This window comes from Schistocerca gregaria, chromosome 1 (genome assembly GCF_023897955.1).
Source record: "Schistocerca gregaria isolate iqSchGreg1 chromosome 1, iqSchGreg1.2, whole genome shotgun sequence".
In the NCBI taxonomy this organism is placed as follows: Eukaryota; Metazoa; Arthropoda; class Insecta; order Orthoptera; family Acrididae; genus Schistocerca; species Schistocerca gregaria.
Window position 1 is genome coordinate 579,616,771 of NC_064920.1, and position 27,978 is coordinate 579,644,748.

Genomic DNA, 27,978 nt, shown 5'->3' on the forward strand with positions numbered 1-27,978 from the left:
GTAACTGGATGCTAACTTTGGTGCTACTAACAGCCTTTACATATGCATGGGTTTTGTGAAAGATCATTCGATAGTATTCTGCTATTGCTCTCTTAATTTCCTTCCGTCTGATTTTGTTCAAAGACAAACAAAGAGACAGTTTTGTCAAGATATATGAGAATAAGTTGTCACAGTTGCTAGTCCGGGTGCTTTTTTGTGTGAATCCCGTTTCAGATTTTGTCCAGAGTAATAGTTCTGTACTTGTACTTCAGCATCAGCGATGCTTCACCCAATCTTTTTGTTATTTTTCTTTTTGTGCTTTGCAAATGGTCTGACACATTTATTCACCTATTATCTTCTAACCAACAAATAGCTTAAGCTGTACACTCTGTTTCTCAATACAGCTGATACTTTGATGTGTCCAATATAGGATGGCAGCTTTTGCTTGTACAAAAATAGTGTGAGCATAGTATGTCAGTGGTGGTGATAATACACTATAGCTTTTGGAGGATGAAATGAGGAGAGTGAACAAGAAGAAACTCTTTCTGTATGGAATGGTTAAAATGGAAGAATTGAAGAAGAAAATGATGATTGTGCACTTGCAGTTGGATATAAAATTTACATATAAATCAAAATATTATTATTGAATGTAATGAACAATAGATGTGATGACCTTTGTATGCCTTAATAACTTAAAACTGCCAGATCATAAGGAGCAATTCACTAACCTACTCTCTGCCCAAAAATAAATGAAGCAGAGGATACACGTTTGGTAGAAAATTCTGTTGTAAAGTATCAAAAGTGCACAGTACCTAAAATATGCAGCTCTGATAATCATTCTTCAATATTGCATCCACACATGGAATGAGATTATTGCATTGAGCTGTGTTCCTTTGCTAAATGCAGTTGCATATGAAATTGCAAAAGATGACGTTTAGTCATGGATGCTGCAACTTCTTTGATGGCTTGTGAAAAAATTGGGAGAAGAGGAAAGATCATAAGGTTTCCTAACTAACAGAAATGCAGGTAGAGCAGGACAGAGCTCAGTCTTGTCTGTTATATTCTGCTGCTAGGCTCCAGTTTTTTGCACCATGCCCATAGTGTGTTCCTAAAGTGTTTTCTTCTAAGAAACTGAGAAAGTAACTTCTAATTATGAAAGCATTTGATTTATTGCACTACTTGTGTTAAAGCTGTCAGCCACAGCATAGCTCTGCAGTGGTCTGCTGTGTATAATTACTTTTTATGTCAATATAGTTTTATGTTTTTATTTCTGGTAATTTTTGTGTGTTATACTTTCGAGTAACTGAAAAAATGGGTCAGTTGTCTGCATACTTATTCGTAGCTGCAACTGTTTGGACACCAAAGTGAAACTGAATACTGTGGCAGTTGTGAGATGGTGCTGTGTGCTAAGACACTGTTTTGCATCCAGGAAGAGTGGGGTTAAGTTCACTAAATTATTTAAGGTGAAAATTGGTATTGTTTCTTCATGAATGATGTAATTGACCTACTTCCTCATACTTGTCCAATCAGAATTAATAGTCTCTCCACCTCCTCCTCTCAATAATTTTATTGCCAACAAAACCATGTACTCCACTTTTCCTTCAATCTGGGTGACTTGTTGATTAGTTGTCAGTGTTCAAACTGCATAGTATGTTATTTAACATTAGTGGGAAGACGTGGTGCCTATTTTGTTCTTGAATGTTTAACAGTAATTTAGGGACTTAAAATGTGATTGCATTAGCGCTATATTCTCCTTGATTGGTTCACATTTTGTAATACTTTTTGTTGTACATGAGCTATGAAATATACAATACTATCAGTGTTGTAACATGAGACAGCAGCTAATGTGCTTCAGTACCAAATTAGCTGCAAGTCAGGCATGTTACATCCCAACTCCAATATTTTTGGTGTCTCTGGCAGATTTGGCATGGGACATAGAGAACAAAGGTACTGACATACAAAATTGAAAGCGTGCATGAAAATCTTCAAATACTGAACTCCTGTATTTACAATAAATAATGGATGTTTTTGCTTAGTTTACAGTAAATAATATGTCGCGATTTAAATTGGCTCTTCCTGCATATCTCTGTGTAGGAGATACTGATACTGATACATGTTTCAACCAGTCGTTAATCTGATCTGGAGGAGCTAAATCTTGTAGAATTCTGCCAAGAGGCGTTCAGGACAAAAAAAAAATTATATAAATGTTGTATTTAGGATAGATCTACAAAATGTTGAAACCTTATGCATGACTTTGATATGGACAGATATTTCATAGCAGAAAGCCTTTGTATATTTAGGTTCTGTGCAGTTTTTATTGTTCCAAGAGACCTTTCAACAGATGTTATTGACTTATGCGGTTTATGTTGAAAGAGTTCTATCTGAAGTCACATACTGTTTTAGCTTTTGATGTAACGTACCATCTGATTTTAAAGAACTATATGCTTTGATTTTCTGTTCGTAGCGTAATGCTTTCATCTTAAGAATAGGAGTGTGATTAGTATGTCACCATAGTATTCTTCAGAATTTTGAGCAGAAGTTTTAAAAAGGACCCTGTTATCGCTCTTGTAGTTTGTATAACCACGACTACTGTGGAATTTAATCACAGCTGGTCCAACAGAATCAAATATTATGTCCTTTTCTGCATTGCTCCATTTAGAATTTATACTATACTAGAGCTCTTGTAACTCCAACTTTATAGAGGTGTAAGCTGAATTTTAAATGATATTTTTTTGTAATACAGTGCACGAAAGAATGCTGAAAACTTGAAAAAAGCAATGGAAAGTGTTGTGGTACCCATGTTTTGCAATACAGCTATTGGCATCACAGAGGACCAGCAAAACAAATTAAATAAGGTAATGTTCTTAATTGCTATGAATTATGGAGTTCCTGAAATTCCCTGACAGCGTAGTGTCATCTCTCATGCTGGATTAATTTATCGTTTCTGTCTTTTTATTTTGCATTCCAGAAGTGTCACTTGAAATAAGTGTGTGGGTTTGTCATTGCACTTACACAATAATACCTTTTCAGTATACGAGTAGGATAAAATCGTCTCTTACAAAGTGTTTTACTTTGTAGGGCCATTCTTTCACTTTTGCCATCCCAAGCTATGATTTCTAGACGATATTGAACAATAATGGGACACATGTTAGTGAAATTTTGGGATATAATGTCATTTTCTGTTTATACTTAGGGATTTGTCAGCTGGAGAAAGTAGTTGTCATATCTAATTTTAGAGTTGTGTGTTCATGCACAAGAATTTGGAAGCAAACGTTCATGAGTATTCTCTGTTCCATTTCATGTTACAGCTGTGCATGAAAGAAATTAAACTACCTTACTCATTTCACTTTGTACTGTTTTCTTGCTCAGTTCTTGTGTTTCTTTGTTTATTAGGCTTTAAATTGACATAACACATGCAATTATGTCTTAATTTGTGAGCCCAGCAAAAAAATTCCATTCTAATATATTTTATTTTATGATGTTACTAATTGCGTTAATCAAATCTCAGTTGTCAGGTTCAGGCCACCACTACAATGCTGCATTGTGGTTTCTTATTTTTCAAAAGTGCCATATCTCATGGTAAATTTTTTGAGTTTTGTGTTTCCGGTAATATTTGGTGTGTCAATAGATCTCAAAATTACATTATTTAAAAATGGTTCAAATGCCTCTAAACACTGTGGGACTTAACATCTGAGGTCATTAGTCCCCTAGGTGTAGATCTGCTTAAACCTAACTAACCTAAGGACAGCACACACAGCCATGCCCGAGGCAGGATTCAAACCTGTGACTGTAGCAGCAGCGCGGTTTCAGACTGAAGCACTTAGAACCACTCGGCCACAGCAGCCGGCAATTACATAATTGTTTACCACTATCCACGCACCTTTTTGATACAGTGTGTGGAATGGTGTTACTCCATAAATAACAAAGCAGGCAGATTAGTGTTGGAAGCAACATTTATACTGGGAAATGTTAAAGTGTTGGAACTGGTTACAGTGTAACAGGACAACTAACATACAGATCTTTCACAATGAATGTCTCCAGAACTAATAATCTACAACACTTTCAGGGGTGTTGGTGACGATCATTGTGGACTAAAGGAATCAGACACATAAACACACAGGGCTTTTTGAATCTTGAGTCCTCATCTCTGTGATGAACTAAAAACATCATAAATCTTATTGCAATTGATTTTTGTTCTTAACAGTGTACTTGAAATAAAATTTTTGGCAGTCATACCAGTACATCACCTCAAAACATGCAGTGCTGTAGGAGAACGTAAACTGATGAGCAAATTCAAGTTTGGTAGCTGTTGTACATTGTTGAAATTGCTGATTATATCAGTAAACAGCGATGTGTCATTGTCTACATGTGGTTGCTTTTAGTACATGTCTCACTCTGAACTTTAAAAAATAATATGTTACTCCACTGCCTCAGTGAGATACAGCAATAAAATCTCCCAGCCTTCCAGCCGTGTCGTGCGGTTATACACTCACCTGCTTTCTGCTAATTGCTCCCGGGCCATTGTCAAATTGTAACTGACCCCCATGTGGCTGCTAGACTCATCCTTAACTAGCTTTGGTACCTGCTGTGAAGTTGCTGGTGCACAATTCACTGCTGTTTAAGGCAATGTTTTCATACCATGCCTACTGTAACATCACAATGCCCAAGTTTTGTGCTGCACTCAGCTGCAAATTTCTGTTTTTATTGATGGTGTTAGTAGATATGTGATCTCCAACAGGTCCTTTAATTAATTTATCTGAGAAACAGATATTGCAAGCATTTTAGCAAGTATCATCAAGCAGAACAACATCAAAGAGAAGAATAAAAAAAGCTTGCATTTTTGTCATTATGTGGTTCAGTGATGGGGGTTATTATCTATTTCCTGAAGAGACATAACATCTACCCAATTTTCAGTTAAAATACTTCAACTCATGAGACCTGTGAAAGACAATGCAGGGCTCAGAACTCCTTGTGTTTACAAAATACAGTGCAATTGCAGTATTAATTTCGGTGGGCTGTGTGTTTGATAGAACAATGTCGGGTTGAACACAAGAGGTGTCTTTGATTGTGATATGAAGAGAAATTGGAGATAGCTGAAAATGGGGTAGAAATTGAATGTAAAATTTCTTTCAACAACATTTTTGTCATCACACAGACTAATGGTTCCTGGGATGGTATCACAATTGAAATAGCTTTAAGGATCAAAATTGCTAATGATACTATGAATAAATATCATGGTTTGTAGCACAACATGGAACCCAAGCATTGTGATGTTAAAGCAGGTGCTGCAGACACAGAACTAAAACATTGCTTCACACAGTTATGAATTGAACACAAATAAAATCACAGTATGTACCACAGCTACATAAGGATGAACTCAGCAACCATATGGTAGTCAGTTGCCAATAGACAGTGCATGAGGTGCAATCAGCTGAAAGCTCGTGGACATATAATTACTTCAATGTGACCCACGGCCTGAGAGTATTTTATTAAAAATAATAATTTGACAAATATGTTAGATATTACTGATTGAATGTGTTACATGTAGTGATACATAACAATATATATGGCATTCCACTTATTTTTGTTGATGTTCCATTTATTTTTGTTGACAATTGTTTACTTACCACTCACATCATTGACAAATAATGAACTGTTTGTTTGTCTTTGATGCTGCTGGTACGTCCTCACAATAATTGTAACCATATGTGGTATATAAACATATTACCATTCTCTGTGAATTCAGTCCCTTTTTTTTGTGTCGTTTATTCTCTCTAAAGTGTTTTCGCTGTGGTCTCTATCTATCATGATCACCTGTTCATCCCCCATTGCCTGCTTTTTTAATATGTAACATGCCGCTATCTGTGCCTTTAATTGGACGAGTTCTTTATTATTATATAGCTATTATCTAGCTCTGCTGACCCTTCCTATCTCTTTCCTATATGCCTTCCACATTTTCTATATCTGCTCCAATCAAAACCAAAACTCAGCAAAAATGAACCATGTTGAACCATAGAGAGAATCCCCCCTCCCCTGCACCCTCTTCTCGCCTCTCCTCTCCTCCCCCTCCCCTTCTACTTCTCCCAGTCACCCCCTCCCTCCCCCCTTCCCCCTCCACCCTCCCCTCTGTCTCTTCCTATCCCACCTCTCTCCCTATCCCACCTCTCCCCTTATCCCACCCCCTCTCTCCCTATCCCACCTCTCCCCTTATCCCACCTCTCTCCCTCTCATATCCTTCTCTCTCCTCCCCCTCTCCTCCCTCTCTCCTCCTCTCACCTCCTCCCTCTATCTGCTCCCTCTTTCTCCTCCCCTCTCTCTGCTCTCTCTTTGTTCTCCCCCTGCTCTCCTCCTTCCCTCTCTCTCCTCCCCCTCTCTCCTCCCCCTCTATCTCCTCCCCACCTCTCCCCACCCCCTTTCTCATCCCCTCTCTCCTCTCCCTCTCTTTCCCCTCTCTCCTCTCCCTCTCTTTCACCTCTCTCCTCTCCCCCTCTCTCCTCTCCCTCTCTTTCCCCTCTCTCCTCTCCCTCTCTTTCACCTCTCTCCTCTCCCCCTCTCTCCTCTCCCTCTCTTTCACCTCTCTCCTCTCCCCCCCTCTCCTCTCCCCCCCTCTCCTCTCCCCCCCTCTCCTCTCCCCCTCTCTCCTCTCCCCCTCTCTCCTCTCCCCCTCTCTCCTCTCCCCCTCTCTCCTCTCCCCCTCTCTCCTCTCCCCCTCTCTCCTCTCCCCCTCTCTCCTCTCCCCCTCTCTCCTCTCCCCCTCTCTCCTCTCCCCCTCTCTCCTCTCCCCCTCTCTCCTCTCCCTCCTTCCTACCCCTTTCTCCCTCCTCCCCTTCTCTCCTTACTACCCCTTTCTCCCTCCTCCTCCCCTCTCCCTCCTTCCCTCTCCCTCCTTCCCCTCTCTCTCCTTCCTGTCTCCCTTTGCCCCCTCTCTCCGTCCTCCCCCTCTCCCCCTCTGTCTACCCCCTCTAACTCTCACTTCCCTGTGTGTGTGTGTGTGTGTGTGTGTGTGTGTGTGTGTGTGTGTTTGTTTTACACAGCTTTGGAAGTTGAAAAATAGTGCTCAGTATGTCTTTTTATGTGGCCATCATCTGCCCAACACTTTTTGTATACTAATCGGTATTCATTCGTCATAGTATTTTTCTAGTTACTTTATTCATGCTGAAACAGTTATTTTTTTTATTGTAGCTATGTATACATGTGTAAGCTATATACAATTAAAATGTCCTTGTCTAGTCATCCAAATTTAGGTTTCCTGTGATTTCCCAACATTGCTGCAGGCAAATGGTGGATTGGTTTCTTAGAAAAGGGCCTGGCGATTTTCTTCCCCAGCCTTTTATAACCTGAGCTCATGCTGTATTTCTGATGACTGTGCTGTTGATAGGACTTTAATCTTCTTACTTTTCAGTTAAAATATTGGCCCTGTTGTGTTAGAGTTGGCCGTGTTGTGTTAGAGTATCAATTAAAGACAGTAATACTTCAGTTATGTTGTAAACTAATCAGTGTTCAGTACAGAGTACTAGCACAAAGCACCTCCTTCAATACTCAACAGTATTGCATATTCGTACATGATTAGCATTTATTAGGTACAAAATGCAGTTTATTGACCAAAGACTGAAATTACAGTTCAACAGGCACACTCAAGATACCAATTCTATGCAGAAAAAGTACGCATAGGGCATTTTATGTGTTGATGTATAAGCACAGGCATAGTATATTTTCCTATTATTTCTTGATTTGGGACATCATTTGTTCAGTGATATCTTTAACTTGCAGTGATGTTCATGGGTGGTTTTTCTTCTCAAGCATTGATTTCATATTTTTGTACAGATACAAACTGTGGACGCTGCTGTATGATTTTGAGAGGTAGGTGGTGTCTCATGTACAATTAAGATTTGTTTTCCAGTAGGCTGTTCATAGATTGTGCATAAGAACAAAAGTTGCATTTACATCTCTGTGCTTTTTATCCTTCTGTAATTTGCCTGTTTTGTATGTGTTACATCGTAACATGGATAGGTTAAAGTTAGATATAGAGGGAACTAGTGAAGCTATGTAGCAGGAGGAACAAGATTTCTGGTCAGGTGAATACAGTGTTATAAATACAAAATCAAATGGGGATAATGCAAGAGTAGGTTTAACAATGAATAAAAAAATAGGAATGCGGGTAAGCTATTACGAACATCATAGTGAACGGATTACTGTAGCCAAGATAGATACAAAGCCTACGCCTACCACAGTAGTACAAGTTTATATGCCAAGTAGCTCTGCAGATGATGAAGAGATTGAAGAAATGTATGATGAGATAAAAGAAATTATTCAGATAGTGAAGGGAGACAAAAATTGAATTGTCGTGGGAGACTGGATTTCAATAGTAGGAAAGGAAGAGAAGGAAAAGTAGTTGGTGAATATGGAATGAGGGTAAGGAATGTAAGAGGAAGCCACCTGGTAGAATTTTCCACATAGAATAATTTAATCATAGCTAACACTTCGTTTAAGAATCATGAAAGAAGGTTGTATACATGGAAGAGGCCTGGAGATAAGATAGATTATGTAATGTTAAGACATATATTTAGGAACAAAGGTTTAAATTGTAGGACATTTCTAGGGGCAGATACGGACTGTGGCCACAATCTGTTGGTTATGAACTGTAAATTAAAACTGAAGAAACTGCGAAAAGGTGTGAATTTAGGTACCTGGATGAACTGAAAGAACCAGAAGTTGTAGAGAGTTTCAGAGAGAGCATTAGGGAACAATTGACAAGAACAGTGGAAAGAAATATAGTAGAAGAAGAATGGGTAGCTTTAAGAGATGAAATAGTGAAGACAGCCTCAAGATCAGGTAGGTAAAAAGATGAGGGCTTGTAGAAATACTTGGGTAACAGAAGAGGTGAAAGGAGAAAATATAAAAATGCAGTAAATGAAGCAGGCAAAAAGGAATACAAAAGTCTCAAAAATGAGATCGACAGGAAGTGTAAAATGGCTAAGCAAGAATGGTTAGAGGACAAATGTAAGGATGAAGAGGCATTTATCACTAGGAGTAAGATAAATACTGCCTCCAGGAAAATTAAGGATACCTATTGAGAAAAGAGAACCACTTGTATGAATATCAAGAGCTCAGATGGAAAACCTGTTCCAGGCAAAGAAGGGAAAGCAGAAAGGTGGAAAGAGTATACAGAGGGTCTATACAAGGGCGATGTACTTGAGGGCAATATTATGGAAATGGAAAGAGACGTAGATGAAGATGAAGTGAAAGACCTAATTCGAAACAGGGCACCGGGAGTAGACAACATTCCATTAGAATTACTGATAACCTTGGGAGAGCCACCCCTGACAAAACTCTACTTTCTGGTGAGCAAGATGTATGAGACAGGCGAAATATCCTCAGACCTCAAGAAGAATGTAAAAATTCCAATCCCAAAGAAAGCAGGTGTTGACAGGTGTGAAAATTACCAAACTATCAGTTTAATAAGTCATGGCTGCAAAGTACTAACACGAATTCTTTACAGAGAAATGAAAAAACTGGTAGAAGATGACCTCGGGGAAGGCAAGTTTGGATTCCGTAGAAATGTTGGAACATGTGAGGCGATACTGAACCTATGAATTATCTTAGAAGATAGTATAAGGAAAGGCAAACCTATGTTTCTAGCATTTGTAGACTTAGAGAAAGCTGTTGACATTGTTGACTGGAATAATCTATTTCAAATTCTGAAGGTAGCAGTCATCAAATACAGGGATCCAAAGGCAATTTACAATTTGTACAGAAACCAGATGGCAGTTATAAGAGTCGAGGGGCACGAAAGAGAAGCAATGGTTGGGAAGGGAGTGAGACAGGGTTGTAACCTATCCCCGATGTTATTCAATCTGTATATTGGGCTGGCAGTAAGGGAAACAAAAGAAAAATTCGGAGTAGGAATTAAAATCCATGGAGAAGAAATTAAAACTTTGAGGTTTGCCGATGACACTGTAATCCTGTCAGAGACATTAAAGGACCTGGAAGAGTAGTTGAACGGAATGGACAGTGTCTTGAAAGGAGAATATAGGATGAACATCAACAAAAGCAAAACAAGAATAATGGAATGTCGTTGAAGTAAATCAGGTGATGCTGAGGGAATTAGATAAAGACACTTAAAGTAGTAAATGAGTTTTGGTATTTGGGAAGTAACTGATGATGGTCGAAGTAGAGAGGATATAAAATGTAGACTGGAAATAGCAATGAAAGCATTTCTGAAGAAGAGAATTTTGTTAATATGAAGTATAGATTTAAGTGTCAAGAAGTCTTTTCTGAAAGTATGGAAGTATGTATTGAAGTGAAACATGGGTAAGATAATGATATTTCATTTCTGACAGCATGTTCCATTATTCTGCTGGTGGTATCTGTTGTAATTGTTTTTGAGCCCATGCTCAGCATTTTTATACCCAAATATCACATTTTTCAAAAAGCCCACCGGGGTATATATATATATGAGACTGCATCTATGTGAGAAGAATGTCTTTAACACCATAATGTTTTAGTTTCCATAGTAGAGTTTTATGAACTCCACAAGTGAAGGTCATGGTGAGGCCATAGAAAATATCAACATGGTAATTTTTATTATTTAGCTCTATCGGAAAAAGTTGTTCTTCTTCCAAAAGTTCAAGCCTTGTCTTTACCACCTCAGCTTTCTCTCTTCAATAGTACTCTTCATCTCCATGTATAAGGGTTGCACCAAAAGTAAGGTTCCCATATTTTTTTACAAATAGAAAACATTGTTTATTGTTATTAATTTATACATAATCGAAAAGATTACACTTTTGTCTATTTCTCAACATAGTCTCCATTTCTTTCAACACACTTTTGAAGATGGTGCTCCATTTTTTGTATTCCTAAGTCAAAGAAGTCTCCCGCTGGGGGCTAAGACCGGGGTGTGTGGGGGATGGTGCATAAAAGTCCATCCAAATTGCAAATTGCTTCAAAAACTCTTACATTTGACTAGTGACATGCGGTCAAGCATTGTCATGAAGAAGCACTACTCCCTCCTTCAGTTGTCCTCCCTGGCGATTCTGGATTGTTCGCCAGAATTTGGTCAATGTTTCACAATATCTGTCTGCGTTTATTGTCGTCCCAGGTTGCTCGAAATCAGTGAGAACACCCCTTTCTGATACCAAAACATAGTCGTCATAACCCTTCCTGCTGACTGCGTTTGTTAGAATATCTTTGGTGGATGTGAACCGGAGTGACGCCATTGACGATATTGTTGTTTTGTTTTGAGGATGTAATGAAACACCCACATTTCATCTCCTGTGATGATAGAGTCCAACAACTTCTCCTTGTTGCCTACCCCCTCACATTGTTGATGGAACTTGCAAACACACTCAAGTCATTGCTCCATGTGTCCGTTAGTCAGCATCTAGGGGACCCAGTGAGCACACACCTTGCAGTAACCCATTTCTGTTAAAAGTTCTTTCAACTGTGCTGTGGGAAGCTTCAGGAATGGATTCAACAAGTTCACAGTCAGTGAGCCTCCAATCTTCTAGATAATCGCATCCGAACCCGACATTCTTCCACTGCATTCTTCATTGTGAACTTCTGTGCGACCCTCAGCAAAAGCCCTGCACCATTTGCGGACATGCTGAACAAACATGCAGTCTTCACCACAAACCCCAGTCAGTTATCAATGAATCACCATAGGTGGTAACTTCCTTGCGTGGAGAAACCAGATTGCTGCTCGAACCTCGCACTAGGCGGGAGCAGCGACCAATACTTCCGTCTCTGATAGCTGCCAAGCCAACACTGAGCGACATAGCGAATCGTAGATGGTCATCCTTTCATTTTATTTCCTAGGATTCTTTGAAAATGTTTTGTAGAAGAACACCATGTCCGATTAAGTGTCCAGTGCATTTTACTTTGTGTTGATCTATAATTTTCAGTAGTTTTTTCTTCTCTCCTATTTCCTGTAGAGCCCTCTCATTCGTTTTTATGGTAGTCCAGCTAGTTTTTGTAATTCACCTCCAGAATGACAATGCTGCAGCTTCAAGGGGGTTTTCTCTTGCTTTACTAATGTGTGGGTTTCATACCTGTATGTCAACACACTCCACACACGGGTTTCTACAAGTCTTTTCTCAGAGTGGAAGCTGATGTGCTTGTTCAATAGAAGGTTCCTCTTATTTTGGAAGGCACTCTTGCCAGTGTTATTCATCTCTTGATTTTCTTGATGCATCTGTTAGTTTTCTCTGCAGTGCTACAGAGATAGTTTAACTTGGTTACTTCCTCATGTTCCACAGTGCCTATTTTTATGTAATTCTTACCTCCACCACAATCTTGGCATAATCATGACTTTTGTCTTATTGGTATTTAATTTTATTATCTCTTTATTTAAGACTGTGAGCATTTTATTTAGTTCTTTCTGTGAGTTTGCCACTATTGCATCGTCATCTGACAAATGTGATGCAGTGAATTTGAAAACCATTAATTTTGATTCTACTCATGCTTTCTTACTCTTATTGTTGCCTCCTCAGTGAACATAGTAAGTAAATAAGGTAAATATGGCCCACTACCCCCGTCCCTGTCATACTCCCCTTCTGATTTTTGCTTCTTTCGTGGCCCCATTAACTGCAAAATTAATTGCTTGTCCTTCCAGTCAAGTTCTACTTCACACATTTGCATGAAATAGTAACTTCCAATCAACATCATCTGATGCTCTTTATAGGTCAGTAAATGCTCAGAATTTGACTTGCTACTAGTATTGCTGTGGTCGTTACTTTCATTGTTCTGAAGGGCAATTGGTCTTTGCCTAAGTTTCAATCTATTTTCTTTTGTATCCTCTCTTCGCCCATTAACTGTTAACAACTATTTGTTACTAATAAAAATGCATTAACCAAACATGGGAAGGATGGTGATGTGTCTATAATTGATCATTTGTGTATCCTCACTTCCATAAATGGCTCTTATCTCCATATACTTCAGAATTTCAGAAAAAAAAACAGTTTAACTCATCAATTGATTACAAAGAGATTCCTATGGAAGTTATCAGGCTTTTAGTGCTTTAGTTGAAATAATATCAGAGCAGAAGAATTATTCCTTTTCAGTGATCTAATAATTTTTTTGATCTCTTTTTAAGTTGATTTGGCACTGGTGGAGTCTTTTATCCCTTCTAAGGTTCTTGCAACATAAATATAATATATGTGCTTCCTGTGGGCCATTTTTCCTATGCTTTCAGCTATTAATAGGGACAATTCATTGTATCTGGTGCTCAGTGAACTAAATTTTCACATGTGCCTGGCTGCTAAAGTCATCAGGAAGTTGAATTATTTGTCCTGCTTAGTTGATTTGTTTCATACCTAATAATACTCCCAATTACAATTAATGTGTTCTTGAAGTTTTAATTTTTTTGTGCATAGTGCTTGGTTTCCACTTTTCTGATGACACAGTGAAAAATTTTGCAGTGTTGTTTGTAGTGTGTCTCAAAATCTTGGTTAAAACTAGTCCTGAGCATTGATTGAAAAATTGTCTCTTCCAGACACAGGATACTTTTATCTCAAAAGCTAGCCATGTCTTGACTTGCACTGTGGTTGTCCTGACCTGTAGTAAAGAAAAGCTGGATTGAAAGTGTTTTAAAAACATTTTTGGGAAACATTAAATTTTTCATCTACTGCATAGCCTTGACAAACTTATTCTCACACTTAATTCAATAAATTTTCCCTAAACAATATGAGTGAGTTTGCATTTATAATTCTTGGAGAACATGATTATGGGGGTGCTTTATTGCTGCCATTTGACCGCCAATATCAGACTAACCATTTATTATTCTAAGCTCACAACTATTTGATGAAAGATAGTCGAATTTAGAAATAAATTATCATTGCTGTTGTGTTATGCCATCATACTTTTGTTGGAATGTTACTGTGGGGCATAAACCAAAGTTGTATGTCAGTAACTCTGGGTTCCCTTAATAAGTACTATCTGAGATTAAGTAAATGCTCAGTTATTTTATTGAAGTCATATTAGTACTCTCCAATTGCCTGCCTTCTTGCAAGGGGTGTGTATGCTGTCACAGCTGCCAACTTGTATGTTTCCAAGTCTGTTATTAAAGCACTGCAATCAAGAGTGTTACAATAAGCATATATTTAGGCCTGTAATTTTATTTCACAAGCATACATTTAGGCCTGTAATTTTATTTCACTTCTGTGTGTGTGTGTGTGTGTGTGTGTGTGTGTAGCTGTTCTTCTCTTATGTATTATGGCTACAGTAATGTGATGTCAAATTGTATCTAACTCGGTGCATCTTTTCAATTTCTGTCAATTCTAAAAAATGATTTGTTATACAATAGTTCATGTGGAGGTATACCTTTAGACTTTACAGATTTCTGTAATGATGACAGAAGCTCATTTTTTCATTTAAAAGGCTGCTTATGTTTTAATGAAAAAAATCCAAATTTATTTTAGTTGCTACCTTCATGCTGTACAAGTAACCGTTTATTATTTCTCTTTGTTGTCACTCAACTGCTCTGTCTTTTGGAAACAGTTATCACAAAAAAGGGAAGTGAAAATATTGACAGTCATAGGGGTTGAACAGACACTGCTCTAATTATATTAAATGTTGTGGGAATTTAGTCTTCGGAAGTATTAAGATGTGGACCTTTTGTGTGGTGTGTTCCTGTGAGGGGCCAATGCGCCAGTGACACCCATGAATAATTGCCTCACACTTTCAGCAACTCCTGATGCTCTACATTTGCATACTTCACATAATCCACCTTCTAGGGCTTTTCATGTTGCCAAAAGAGTGATGCAGTCTTCACATTAGTGTGAGGAGTGCTCTTAGATATGTGCCTGATGTCGTCCTCAATTTTGTAGGTATGGTTACAGCTACAAATGGTATAGCTGTGGATTTACCTTAAAACATTAACACCTCTGACTACCTTCTTTACTGCTTTCAGAAGGCACGACTGTAGATTATGTATGAGTTTGGTCCAGCACTGGCTGTGCACTCTCTCTTTTGCCCCTCATACTGCTGGTAATCTCTGTTACCCTTTTTCATCTACTCAGGGCACCTTTCTGTGATACTGCTGCTGCTCTTTTTAACTGTCACTAATTCACTTACTTGCCCTCCCCTCCCCCTGCCACACACACACACACACACACACACACACACACACACACACACACACACACACTTTTGTAGCATGTTTTATCCATTGTCTCACACATATAATTAAATTTGCTCTCAGTTCCTTTCATAATCACTTATGTCAGCAGTTCATAGCTCTTGATACTTTTCACTTAAATGTTGTGAGGACTTTTGAGATGCTGAACAACATGGATCCCCACACCATCTCATAACTACTTTATTCATGATTGTGCCATCTGCCTATTATCTTTTCATGCCTCTTACAACTCCAATAAATTATGTAAAAACAAAAACAATAAATTTTTTACAAAATAATGTAATTGGATGGATAAAAAATCTATTCACCGAGCGGTGGCAGAACACACAAAAAGAGGGTTGTAATTAGGCAAGTTTTCGGATCCAGTAACTCCTTCTTCAGGGAGAAGGGTTGAAGAGGAAGGAAGGAAAAGGACTGGAGAGGTCTAGGAAAAGGGGTAGATTTTGGGAAGCTCACCCAGAACTGCAGGTCAGGGTAAACAGGCTGCACGGGATGAGAAGGAAAGACTGATTGTTGGGGACTGCATCGGATGAGATTTGAAAACCGGAGAACTTAAAGGTGGAAGATAGGATAATATGGAAGACACAGATTACTGCTTAAACATAATGTGTTTGCTAATAAGAGTGAAAAGCTACTGCTTAAACATAATGCAGGAGTTAATAAGAGTGAAAAGCTAAGTACATAATGTAGGCGGTACAGAACAGAGGTGGAAGGGTGCAGGTGAAAAATAGAAGGGTAAGACAATGAAAGATGTAGAAAACTAAAACGGAGTGAAGAAAAGAGTAATTACTATGAAAAAATGCTGAGATAGAAGAAGTTAATTAAATTTAGGCCAGGTGGGTGGCGAGGTCCAAGGACATGTTGTAGTGCTAGTTCCCAGCTGCGGAGTTCTGAGAAACTGTTGTCTGGGGTAAGAATCCAGATGGTGCTTGTGGTGAAACAGGCACTGAGGTCACAATTGTCATGTTATAGAGTGTGCTCTGCAACAGGGTATTGCATGTTGTCAGTATACAATCTCTGCCTATGCCCATTCATCCTAATTGATAGTTTGGTGTAGTCATGCCGATGTAAATGGCCAAACAGTGTTTATATTATAGCTTTTACATTGGCATAACTATCACCACATTATCAATTAGGATGAATGGGCATAGGGAAATGGTGTATACTGGCAACACACAGTATCCTGTTGCAGGACATGCTCTACAACATGGCAATCATGACCTCGGTGCCTGTTTCACGACATGCACCATTTGGATTCTTCCGCCAGACACCAGTTTCTCAGAACTCCACAGGTGGGAACTTGTGCAACAACATGTCATTGATTCTCGCCCTAATTTACCTTAATTTCTTCTGTCTCAGTGTTTCTTTGTAGTAACTACTCTTTTCTTCACTCTGTTTTAGTTTTCTACACCTTTCATTGTCTTACCCTTCTATTTTTCACTACCCCCTCCTACCTTTGTTATGTACAATGCAGTTGGCTATGCACTCTTATTAACTCTTGCATGATGTTTAAGCAGTAATCTCTGTCTTGCATATTACTCTGTCTTCCATCTTTAAGCTCTGAGGTTTTCAAATCTTGTTCAATGCAGTCCCCAACAATCAGTCTTCCCTTCTCATCCCATGCAGTAAATCTACCCTGCCCCGCAGTTCTGGGTGAGCTTCCCAAAATCTACTCTTTTTCCCATATCTCTCGAGTCCTTTTCCTTCACCCCTCTTCCTTCCCCTTCAACCCTTCTGCCTGAAGGAGCTACTGACTCCAAAAGCTTGCCTATTACAAGCCTCTTTTATGTGTGTTCTGCCATCGCTTGGTGAATTGATTTTTTATGACTCCAATTAAATTATTTTGCCAATAAGTTATGTGTTTTACAGTACATTTAAATTCTAGTCATAGGAGCTCTATGTCCTTGCAAGCAGTATTCTCATCCAACTGCAGAGATATTTTGTACTTTTTTTTGCAAACAAATTGAGATTTTTGGTTGTTTTTCTTTTTTACTCTGTCTTTCCAGTGCAACTAATCTATAATACTAGAACTGGCTGGTGATCAGTGTTTCTTTGTTTCTTTCTGTCCAGTAATAGAGGACATAATACTGTGGATTCAGTGGAAGTTTGACTATTATCTGTTCACTTGAAAATACTTAATTCATACTTTGCAATCATGAGTAACCAGATACCACTTCAGAAAAATGTTCATACATTCAGATTTCATTTATGCCTTCTATGAAACATGTTTGAGTGCCTTTCAATTATTTTCCACCACTCTTACCTTCATTCTCTACCAGTATCTTCTCAGTAAGATTTTTGTTCTGCTCTTCTATGTTGGCTCTATACTTACTTACCAAATCATTCTCAATCTTCTGTAAACCTCTTTAATTGCACACACAACTCTATATTTAGTTCTATTTGTTGCATTCTCTATTTCTATTCTTAATTTCTTTTTTAAATTCTTTTCAGCATTTTTTTATTGATATGTTGTCATGGATTCTTAATAAATGCCCATAAAGTTGTTGTCTTCATTTCTTTATCAGTGCTACAACTCCTGTTTTCTGGTACACGTTTCATCTCAAGGCACAAGATATTTCAGACCATTTTTCTCTTTATCTGATTTCCCGTAGACGTCTCTTCCCAATCCTGTTCAGTGTTTCCATTTGATGCAAGCCTGAAAATTGTATCCATTTATTTTTAATTCAGACCCATCCAACAAATCTTTCTGATTATTTTGTAAGCGATGTCCGTTTTCCTGAGATGCTCTTTAGTCTCAATTTTATCCTGTCCATTCTCTTGTATTATTTCTCGTAGGCAGTTGAATCTTTATACTGTCTTCATTTCCACATTACCCATCTCCAGTGGGCATGGGACATCTTTGATGTTGATCATAAACTCAATCTTAATGTAAGTGATTTGTAGGGGTTGTGGGAAGAAAGCGGGGACACATGAGAGAGTATTTTATATTATTGCATGTTACATGTTTTATGAAATTAACAAACAAAAACATAATACAATAAGACAAATCAATTTATGTTGGAGACAGCGTTTTCTAGTGGTACAAATGGAACTAATTGTCACCAGAATGTGGTTCATTGGAAAACGCAGATAAAGTGATCAGGTTAATCCATATGAAACTGAGGATTAGCACTATCTTTCAGCTGTAACTTTGCTCATCTCTTAGTCTACACTTGGAAGCTGTTCTGGCATTGAGTGTGGACAGTTCTTTCTGTTGTGAAAGTATCTGATGGGCATATGTCAAATAATGTACATCACACTGCAATAATGAATATTCATTTTCTTCCAGTGTGTTTATAACCAGTGCCAATGTTTGATGCCAATGCCCTAGCCTTGTGAATACTGTTGGCTGCTTTCCCTTTGCCTTTACAGCAAAGGGAAGTGGGATGGTGATATGTATTACCTAGTCACAAGACTTTACATCAATGTCCTGGATTAAATTCCAAATCTCTTCGCAGCTTTTCATGAAGTGGGTACATTTGACACTGTTGATGGAGATCCGTCTGTTGAATGGGCACATTAATTTGAGTATGGTGTTATTCAAGAGGATCAGGCTGTGTGCTGACAGCAGGTTTAACCCCCCCCCCCCCCTCCCCCCAGCTCCCTGTCTCTCTTCTAACCCCCATCGCTCATCATCACCATCTTATGCAAACACACTCACATGCTCACAATCTTTTAAAATTACACATCACAAAGAAGAGGCACTGGTGTAAGCTAAGGGTAGGGAAGACCTTACCAAATAGATGGCTGAACTTTCCCTTCAGCATCTCCTAGCCAACCATGCCATATGGCTTCACTTTCTTTACTACTTGATGATCAGTATTGTTATAAGCAACAATTTCAGCATATAGGTGGGCAGTTACATTTCAAGACATTGTATGGTACAGTTTACAGGTGGCAGCTTGATACATAGACTCACACTATTTAGAGAAGAAATGCTTTTTTTTCCCCTCTCTCCATAACCTTGTTATTTACTTTTGAGACCATCCTGTTTCTGAGGCTCATTTGGGTATTGGGAGTACTCTGTGTTTTCTGAGAGTTGGTTACCAGCCATCTGCCCAACCCCCTTGTAAGGGGACTAAGATTTTCTTTCGGGGTTATCTCCCTTAGCCGATATGTTCCGGTTATTTAAAGGCACTGGAAATAAGTTTGCCTTTGATCCTCTCCCATTGGCTTTGTAGTCTGTAGCCACTGTGTGTCATACATTGTCTAGGGATCTCACGACTCATGCCTTCTAGGATGTGGGAGCAGGGTCTGTTGGCAGAGCTGCAGTGAAATCCTGGTGGTCTGATTCAACTCTCAAATTTCAGTGGACATTTCTCAGGGTTTTGTTTCTGCAAACAGGTATCGGCAGCCTTAGCAGGCTCCGAGGCCCTTTGCCAACCCTTGCTTGTTGGAGAATAGAAAGGAGAATTGCAAATCTTTAGCCTCAGTGATAAAATTTGAGATTACACAAGAAAATGGAACAAACATCTACAGAGAATGGAGAGTGAGGGACTTCCCTTAAAGGCAAGGAATTATAAGTGCCATGGGAGAAGAGACAGAGGAAGACTCCGACAGAGATGGGTACCATAACAGGCAATTCCTGCTGAATACCTGAAGAGAAGATGAAGATGAATGCTCATTTTTGGTCATTAAAGCACATAGTAGGTTAAACTTTGATAATTGAACACAAACCAAGTTACTGACAGCAACACGTACATGGCCTGGCTGATTACATCATGTTAACAAAATAATTGATACCCGCTGACTGACTAATAGTGACACAGGAACATTTACAGTTTAGCTGTTGGGCACTGACTCGCATAAAGTAACTGTACATTTTGACTGCTAACCAAGGGCTGATTGACAATGACACAGAAATGTTTATCATTTGACTATAGGGTGCTTCCTGACTTGGAGAAGTTAACATTTTGCTTGCTGACCATGAACCATCTCAGTAATTGTCCATCATGCGTACTTACACAGGGTGTTTCAAAAATGACCGGTATATTTGAAACGGCAATACAAACTAAATGAGCAGCGATAGAAATACACCGTTTGTTGCAATATGCTTGGGACAACAGTACATTTTCAGGCAGACAAACTTTCGAAATTACAGTAGTTACATTTGTCAACAACAGATTGCGCTGAAGTCTGGGAAACTCTATAGTACGATATTTTCCACATATCCACCATGCGTAGCAATAATATGGCGTAGTCTCTGAATGAAATTACCCGAAACCTTTGACAACGTGTCTGGCAGAATGGCTTCACATGCAGATGAGATGTACTGCTTCAGCTGTTCAATTGTTTCTGGATTCTGGCGGTACACCTGGTCTTTCAAGTGTCCCCACAGAAAGAAGTCACAGGAGTTCATGTCTGGGGAATAGGGAGGCCAATCCACGCCGCCTCCTGTATGTTTCGGATAGCCCAAAGCAATCACACGATCATCGAAATATTCATTCAGGAAATTAAAGACGTCGGCCGTGCAATGTGGCTGGGCACCATCTTGCATAAACCACGAGGTGTTCGCAGTGTCGTCTAAGGCAGTTTGTACCGCCACAAATTCATGAAGAATGTCCAGATAGCGTGATGCAGTAATCGTTTTGGATCTGAAAAATGGGCCAATTATTCCTTTGGAAGGAATGGCGGCCCAGACCAGTGTTTTTTGAGGATGCAGGGACGATGGGACTGCAACATGGGGCTTTTCAGTTCCCCATATGCACCAGTTCTGTTTATTGACGGAGTCGCCCAGTTAAAAATAAGCTTCGTCAGTAAACCAAATGCTGCCTACATGCATATCGACATCATCAATCCTGTGCACTATATCGTTAGCGAATGTCTCTCGTGCAGCAATGGTAGCGGCGCTGAGGGCTTGCCGCGTTTGAATTTTGTATGGATAGAGGTGTAAACTCTGGCGCATGAGACGATACGTGGACGTTGGCGTCATTTGGACCACAGCTGCAACACAGCGAACGGAAACCCGAGGCCGCTGTTTGATCACCTGCTGCACTAGCTGCGCATTGCCCTCTGTGGTTGCTGTACGCGGTCGCCCTACCTTTCCAGCACGTTCATCCGTCACATTCCCAGTCCGTTGAAATTTTTCAAACAGATCCTTTATTGTATCGCTTTTCGGTCCTTTGGTTACATTAAACCTCTGTTGAAAACTTCGTCTTGTTGCAACAACACTGTGTTCTAGGCAGCGGAATTCCAACACCAGAAAAATCCTCTGTTCTAAGGAATAAACCATGTTGTCCACAGCACACTTGCACGTTGTGAACAGCACACGCTTACAGCAGAAAGACGACGTACAGAATGGCGCACCCACAGACTGCGTTGTCTTCTATATCTTTCACATCACTTGCAGCGCCATCTGTTGTTGAAAATTGTAACTACTGTAATTTCGAAAGTTTGTCCGCCTGAAAATGTACTGTTGTCCCAAGCATATTGCAACAAATGGTGTATTTCTATTGCTGCTCGTTTAGTTTTTATTGCCATTTAAAATATACCAGTCATTTTTGAAACACCCTGTAGTTATGCATGAGATTAAAAATCAAAAGTCAAGTCTGTAGGGACAGAAAAAAATGCAAAATTTTATGTACTGTTTTCTGAAAATGATTTCTACTTATGTGGACTTCCACAAAGCCCACCAAAAAGTTTCTAGAAGATGAAAATTTCCAAATTGAGTAATTAACAAACTAATAAATTATTCTAGTGAAAGTAGGCATTTTTAGAATCAGGAAAATGTAGGCTCAAAACTGTGCTACTGACTTTTGAAAATAATTGTTATTTAAGATTCAAACATTCTGGAATATGAAAATTCTGAATACGAATATATGTTGAAAAAGAAATGTCTGGAAAAAGTTAAACATTTGTTGAAAAGAGAATGAACGATATCAGTTTAGAAACAAACTGCTGGTTGCTCACTGAAAATTTCACTTCTTTGTTTTTTGTATGGATCTGATATGAATATTTTTTTAAATAAAGTATTTCCAGATGAACTGAATGTACTATTATCATTAGTAGTCCAAAAACTATAATAATAAAATTCAATGAAAGAAAGAATGGATAGGGAATAAGGTATTTTGTGTAATTATGTACAGTTGCTACTTTAAAAAAGTCAAGATTTTCAATGGCCAGGAGTGGATGGACACTATGGTGAGTGGTAGAACTGGCTTTTTAGTGTCAGAAGGTACTGGGTAGTTCACCACACCAGGCAGGGTAGCAATGGAGCAACATGTAGTTATTTGGGTGCAGTCCAGTGTATCACAAACAAATCATCGATTAAACATTTATTTCATTGCTGATCATACAACAACAGCCTTAGTGATGCTCAATAGTGGAAACTTCCTCTATGATGTGTGCTGTAGATGACATGTGCAAAGGCACTGAAGCAAGCATGTGGCCTGCAGTCTCTGGTTAGCTCTCAGTGTCACGTGCCAAGAGAAACGATGATGGTGGTAACTCACCCAGAGCACTGACATGAGGTGTGTGCAGCACCCTAGGCTGCCTGTGCGCTGACTGGACGCAACTTCACAGTTCAGAATAGGACATGCTGTAATGTGGAGAATCCTGTCACAGGCTCTGTGAGGAAGACAGCTCTGGGCAATAGTGCCTGCTCTCGCAAGCGGAGGAAGATGGTGACAGTATGCCCACACGAGCAAAGGTGACCAAATGGCTGCCTGACTCTAGTCTTGAAGAGGAGCCCTCCCAGGTAAGAGGCTGACTGTGATTAGAAGTAGAGCCAGAGGTGGCTTACAGGTTTGATGGCACAACATTCACAACCATGGACTCAGAGCCGGCAGTACACCTGTAGTTAGTGAAGGCCAAGCATCGAGTGGCAGCTTGTAGGTTCATGTCAGTTTATAGATGGGCATAGACCTCCTCTTGTGGCTGACAGACTGCATCTATTTATCAAAGACTAAGGGTATTTATATGGGCTATGGGCATACTTGTTTTGCCATGGCATTGGTTCTCATCATGTAAACTCAAACAGATCCCACAGATTGGACATGAGGCAGTGAGGCTACGAACACTACAGAGGCTCTGACTTTCAACTTTATCAATGGTATTGCAACTCTGCTCACATGTCTGCCCTGGAGATGTGGTAATTGCCCGGTGTCGTAGTGTCTATTGTTGTTGTGTCAGCAGGCAACCCTCATGTACAACATCTGTTTGACCTCGGTCTGACCTACTTCCCTGGCATCTTCTATTAGCTGTGGCAGAGTCATTACTTTATAGCATAGTTGGGAAAGTACACAAGTCCCATTTTCAGTAGATTCAGCCTCCACATGTTGGCTCGTGGTAATTCTGCAAAGACTTGAGGTACATCCTACAAATTGATAATTGTGTACAGTACATTCAGCTTTTTCTTTTCAGGAGTTAGCTTAAACCACAAGTTACACTGGATGTGTACTTAGCCTAAATAACACACCCATGATTAGCCCACTGGCTTTTCTCCTTTCTACATGTGACCATTACTTCATCAAATAACCACTTACAAAGTAGCAGTGTAGTGTAACCAGATTCTTAATTCTTGACTCATTCCCTAATAAGTACTTAAAAATAAATTGATTTACTCAATAAATTACTCATGTTTACCAGGCAGTATCTATACCAAATTACACATAACTGTTCCTTACTGACCATGTGTTATCCAGTCTTGTATAGCCATATGTTCTCTAAACTTCCTTAAGTTTTTTACCCATAAACATTAATCATTTGACCCAAATTGCAACAAATTAAAATTGAAATTGGAAACCTCTTTTCCTCTTCACAAATTGTCTTTTCGCAGCAAATGGTTGTATTCAATTGATCTCTTACATTCGGCATTTCTTCCTGTCTGTCCAGCGGCTTCTTTACTTGCTGATATGGTACAGCTCTCAGAACTTTGCATACACTACAAAAGTTTCCTATGTTTTCTAGAAACCACGCCCCTAAGAGTGTGCACAGGTAGTTCCGCTTAATGCTCTCACTGTGTTGCTAATCATGCACTGAATTCTGCTGGTAAAGTTAAGATTCCTTGCAGCATGCAGTACTACAGTACACAAAATGTGTCTTATTGAGTTCACCTGCTGTTTAATTGGTTGGTTGTGCATGACAGACAAATGCTACTGCTTATCACTGCTGACAGTTTCCCCTATCTGAAAGAGTGGTCTGTGCTTCCACTCCTGTTTTTCCGTAAGCTATGTGCATGCTTCAGTAATTACCATCAGATCCATTGGTGAAATGGTATACCTTTGAAACAAAGGTGTGAGGATTGTTGAAATTTATTAATTCCAAGCAGATCTGTGGACATTGGGACATCAACAGAATACAGGAGTGCCACAAGAGGAAGGGAAAGGGAGATAACGCTACCATTTGGTTTTTGTGCGAGACACTCCTCTGAAGGAGACAGCTCTAGGTAAATGTAAGAACACATTTAAAAAGTAGAACTGAATCATATACCAGCAGAGTTCTAGTTCTATCGTATAGTGATGATTGCATCATAGATGATACTGAAGTTAATATATCATTGAAAATAATCAGTTTTTGAAAATATAAATATAATTGGATAGATTAAAAAAATCTATACTCCTCAAGTGGCAGTAGAAGAAAACTTGTAAAGGTTAAGTAACTGTGCAAGTCACTCCGCCTCCTGGCAGAAGCCTTGAAGTGGAAGGAAAAGGACTGATGAGGTTTTGGAAGTGGAGAGAATTTGGAAAAGCCACCAAGAGACAAGGCCAGGGGAGACTTACTAGATGGAAAGAGAAGGAAAGACTGGTCATTGGAAATTGCACCAGACGAGATTTGAAAAACCTGACAGCTTCAAGGTAGAGGCTACGGTAGTAAGCAATATAGTGATTGTTGACAAAGAGTTATAACAGCAGAAAGCTAAGTGCGTTGCATTTGATAGAGGTAGAGGGTGGGGAAAATACATAGATCAAAAAACAAACTATGCAGAAAACTAAAAGCAGCGATGAGAGGAATAGTTACTGAGAAGAATGGCTTGAGACCAAAGCAAATAATGTAAGTTAAATCTGGTGGGTGGCAAGAACAAATGACTTATAAGGCCAGTTCTCACCCGCAGAGTTCTGAGAAACTGGTGTTTGGGAGAAAACCCAGATGGCATATGTGGTGAAAGCGGCTCCAAGGTCATGACTTTTATGTAGTAGGGTCAATCCATATGAAGTTGTCCAGTTATGGTTGCTTGACCATTTTTAAATATTTTAATTTTTCTAATATGTGATTGCCCTATATTTGAGAAGTTCAAAACAGTTTATTAAAATAATTTATTTTGCACCTTCACTGGATGGTGGCCATTTTTATTTGTAGGTGCGCAATGATTTTTCAGTCTGGAGACATAAGAGAAAATTTGAATATCTCTGCACTGGGTTAAGTTACAACATTGCAATTGACATGATTGTTTTTAGAAAAGTGTCCTCTACAAAATTGTCTATTACACAAAACACCCTAATTCAAAAATAACCAGTCAAAATGACCTCCAAAGTCTGGTATACAAATTTTCAAAAATCCACTTTTTAGGCCCAAAAATAACAAACAAGGAGTGATTTATGAGAGTCAATTTTTTTCCTACAGTTAGATATGATACACTACTAGCCTCATATAGAGCAAGAACACTTACAAATGTTTCCTTAATTTTTAATGGATTTTTGAAATGTGAAAATTTTCACTTTTTGTAAAGTTTGGGGTTAGTTATCTCAGGTAGGACTGACTATAAAAGTTTTGCATACTTTGTACACCTATATGATAGCAATGTACTGTAAAAATTTCAACATTGACCTATGTGACTGTAAACAAAGAAATGAATTTTTGAAAATGAGGAGATAATTCACATTACTCTACAACTGATCATATGGCTGTTACCTGTTTAAATGGCTTATTGTTTCATTGTAACAAAATTTAATTGACATATATTTAGTTAATACTAGCACCCGAAATTCATTTAGTTTATTTGTTTTTAGTAATGCAATATTAAACAATAGGTGCTATTGCTTTTGTTCTATGGTAATAAAAATGCCCGTTTAGGTTTATTGTCAATATAGAAGTACATTATTGCTGGGTGTGACTTTGTAGAAGTACATTATTGGTGGGTGTGTCATTGTTGTTGTCAGTCTGTTCTAAAACCTCTGTTAGAGTGGATGTTCATACTTTATCGAGAGTGTAGAATGTGTTATGTGCTTTGTTCTGTGTGTAATTTGTAATTAATTTTGAGAGGTTAACTGGAATGCAATAACATGAATGAACAGTGCTCTGTTAGGCAGTTAGCAAGTGAAGTGTGTCACAAAACAGTTTATGGTTCAGTTTCAAAAAACTTGAAAAATGTCAATGACTTTGATGAAGCTAGACAAACTTTGTTAAAATTTCGAGTAAGTTCTCCTGTAACAGCAGTGTGTGAGTATCATGAGAAGAAATATATTCTGAAGTACAACCACATTTTTGGAAGAAAGTGCTGTGATTCCCTTAAAAAATTCATAAAAGCATATTACTAAATGTTTGAGGGAAATAAAACTTGAACATTTGTACTTACTATGTGAGAGTGAAACAGCTTCCCAAGTGAAACATAGTGTGGCTCCTGGAAATTCCCTGTGCCCCAATTGTTACTCAAAAATATTTGTTATGAATCCGAAACCAGAATCATGTAACCTCGTTAATGGTACTTATAGCCCTAATGAGGAAGCTGTTAGCATATTGGTGTTTGCTTGTTCTAAGTTAGACGTATCTCCTGCTTCGAAAATAATAAAATTAAGTTGCAGAAAAAGAAAAGCAGCTATTGAAAGTAAGGCACAACAAATTTCAGACAATGTTAGAAAGGACTTGGAATCATGCTTTAATAATACATATACCAACATTATTTCTAAAGAAGAAGAAAACCTACCACCAGCATCATCTGACACTGAATATTTGAGCTTAATAGAGAAATTAAAAATTAAATGTTCAGTGACATCTAAAGAGGAAAAAGTTAAAATTTTAAGTTTGCTCCCAGACTCATGGTCAAAATAGTTCATGAATTCAACATTTCTCATTGTTTGGTTAAACTAACCTAAAAATTAGTGAAAAGGCAAGGCATTCTTCCAGGTTTAGGAAAGAAGAAAGGAGTAGGTATAAGTGAAGAAACAATTAAAATGATCCAGCAGTTTTTTGAAGATGCCGAAAACAGTAGAATTTGCCCAGGTTGCAAGGATAGCAAAAGAGTTGTTATAAATGGAGTTAAAGTAACAACGTAGAAACGACCAGCACTGTCAAATTTAAATGAACTTTATGTAGCTTTCAAAAATTCTCATACTGGATGCAAAATTGGAAGGTCAAAATTTTGTGACCTCCACCCTAAGTGGTGTATTTTGGCTGAATCCTCAGAGACACACTCCTTATGTGTTTGTAACATCAAAATGTCAAACTAATGATTGCAGGTACAAAACTCAGTGATCTTAATTACAAAGAGTTACTAGATTTAATCGTCTGTGACACTAACAGTTATGACTGCATGATGATTTTGTGCAATAAATGCCCTGGTAAGGAAACCGTTATTGAATTGTTTCACGAATATGATGAGTAAATGCCAGAAAGTATTGCATTCAAACAGTGAGTCACAACTGACAGAGCAGAAATGATAATAGTGGTTAAGTCTCAGGAAGAGTACTTGGAATCTTTAATTGATAACTTACAAAAACTCAAAAGTCACCACTATGTTTCTAAAATCCAAAGTAAGTTTTTGAAGGACAAAAAAGCACAACTCCATGAAACTGAATGCATAGTGCTAGCTGATTTTGCAGAAAATATACATTTGTGGTTCAGGATGCAATACAAGGGTACCACTGGGTCAATGACCAGGCAACTGTGCATCCATTTATTCTCTACTTTAAAAATGAGAAAGATGAAGTTAG

At 38.6% G+C, this 27,978-nt stretch overlaps 1 protein-coding gene across 5 annotated transcripts in view; it reads left to right on the plus strand.

Annotated features, from left to right (window-relative positions):
- The window catches only part of LOC126356897 (calcium homeostasis endoplasmic reticulum protein), a 300,421-nt gene that overhangs the window by 92,577 nt on the left and 179,866 nt on the right, over window positions 1-27,978 (plus strand). For all 5 annotated transcript variants that reach the window (XM_050007406.1, XM_050007405.1, XM_050007408.1 and 2 more), the window contains one exon: window positions 2,723-2,834. In XM_050007406.1, coding sequence (XP_049863363.1) covers window positions 2,723-2,834 — 112 coding nt within the window. The remainder of the gene's footprint in view (window positions 1-2,722; window positions 2,835-27,978) is intronic.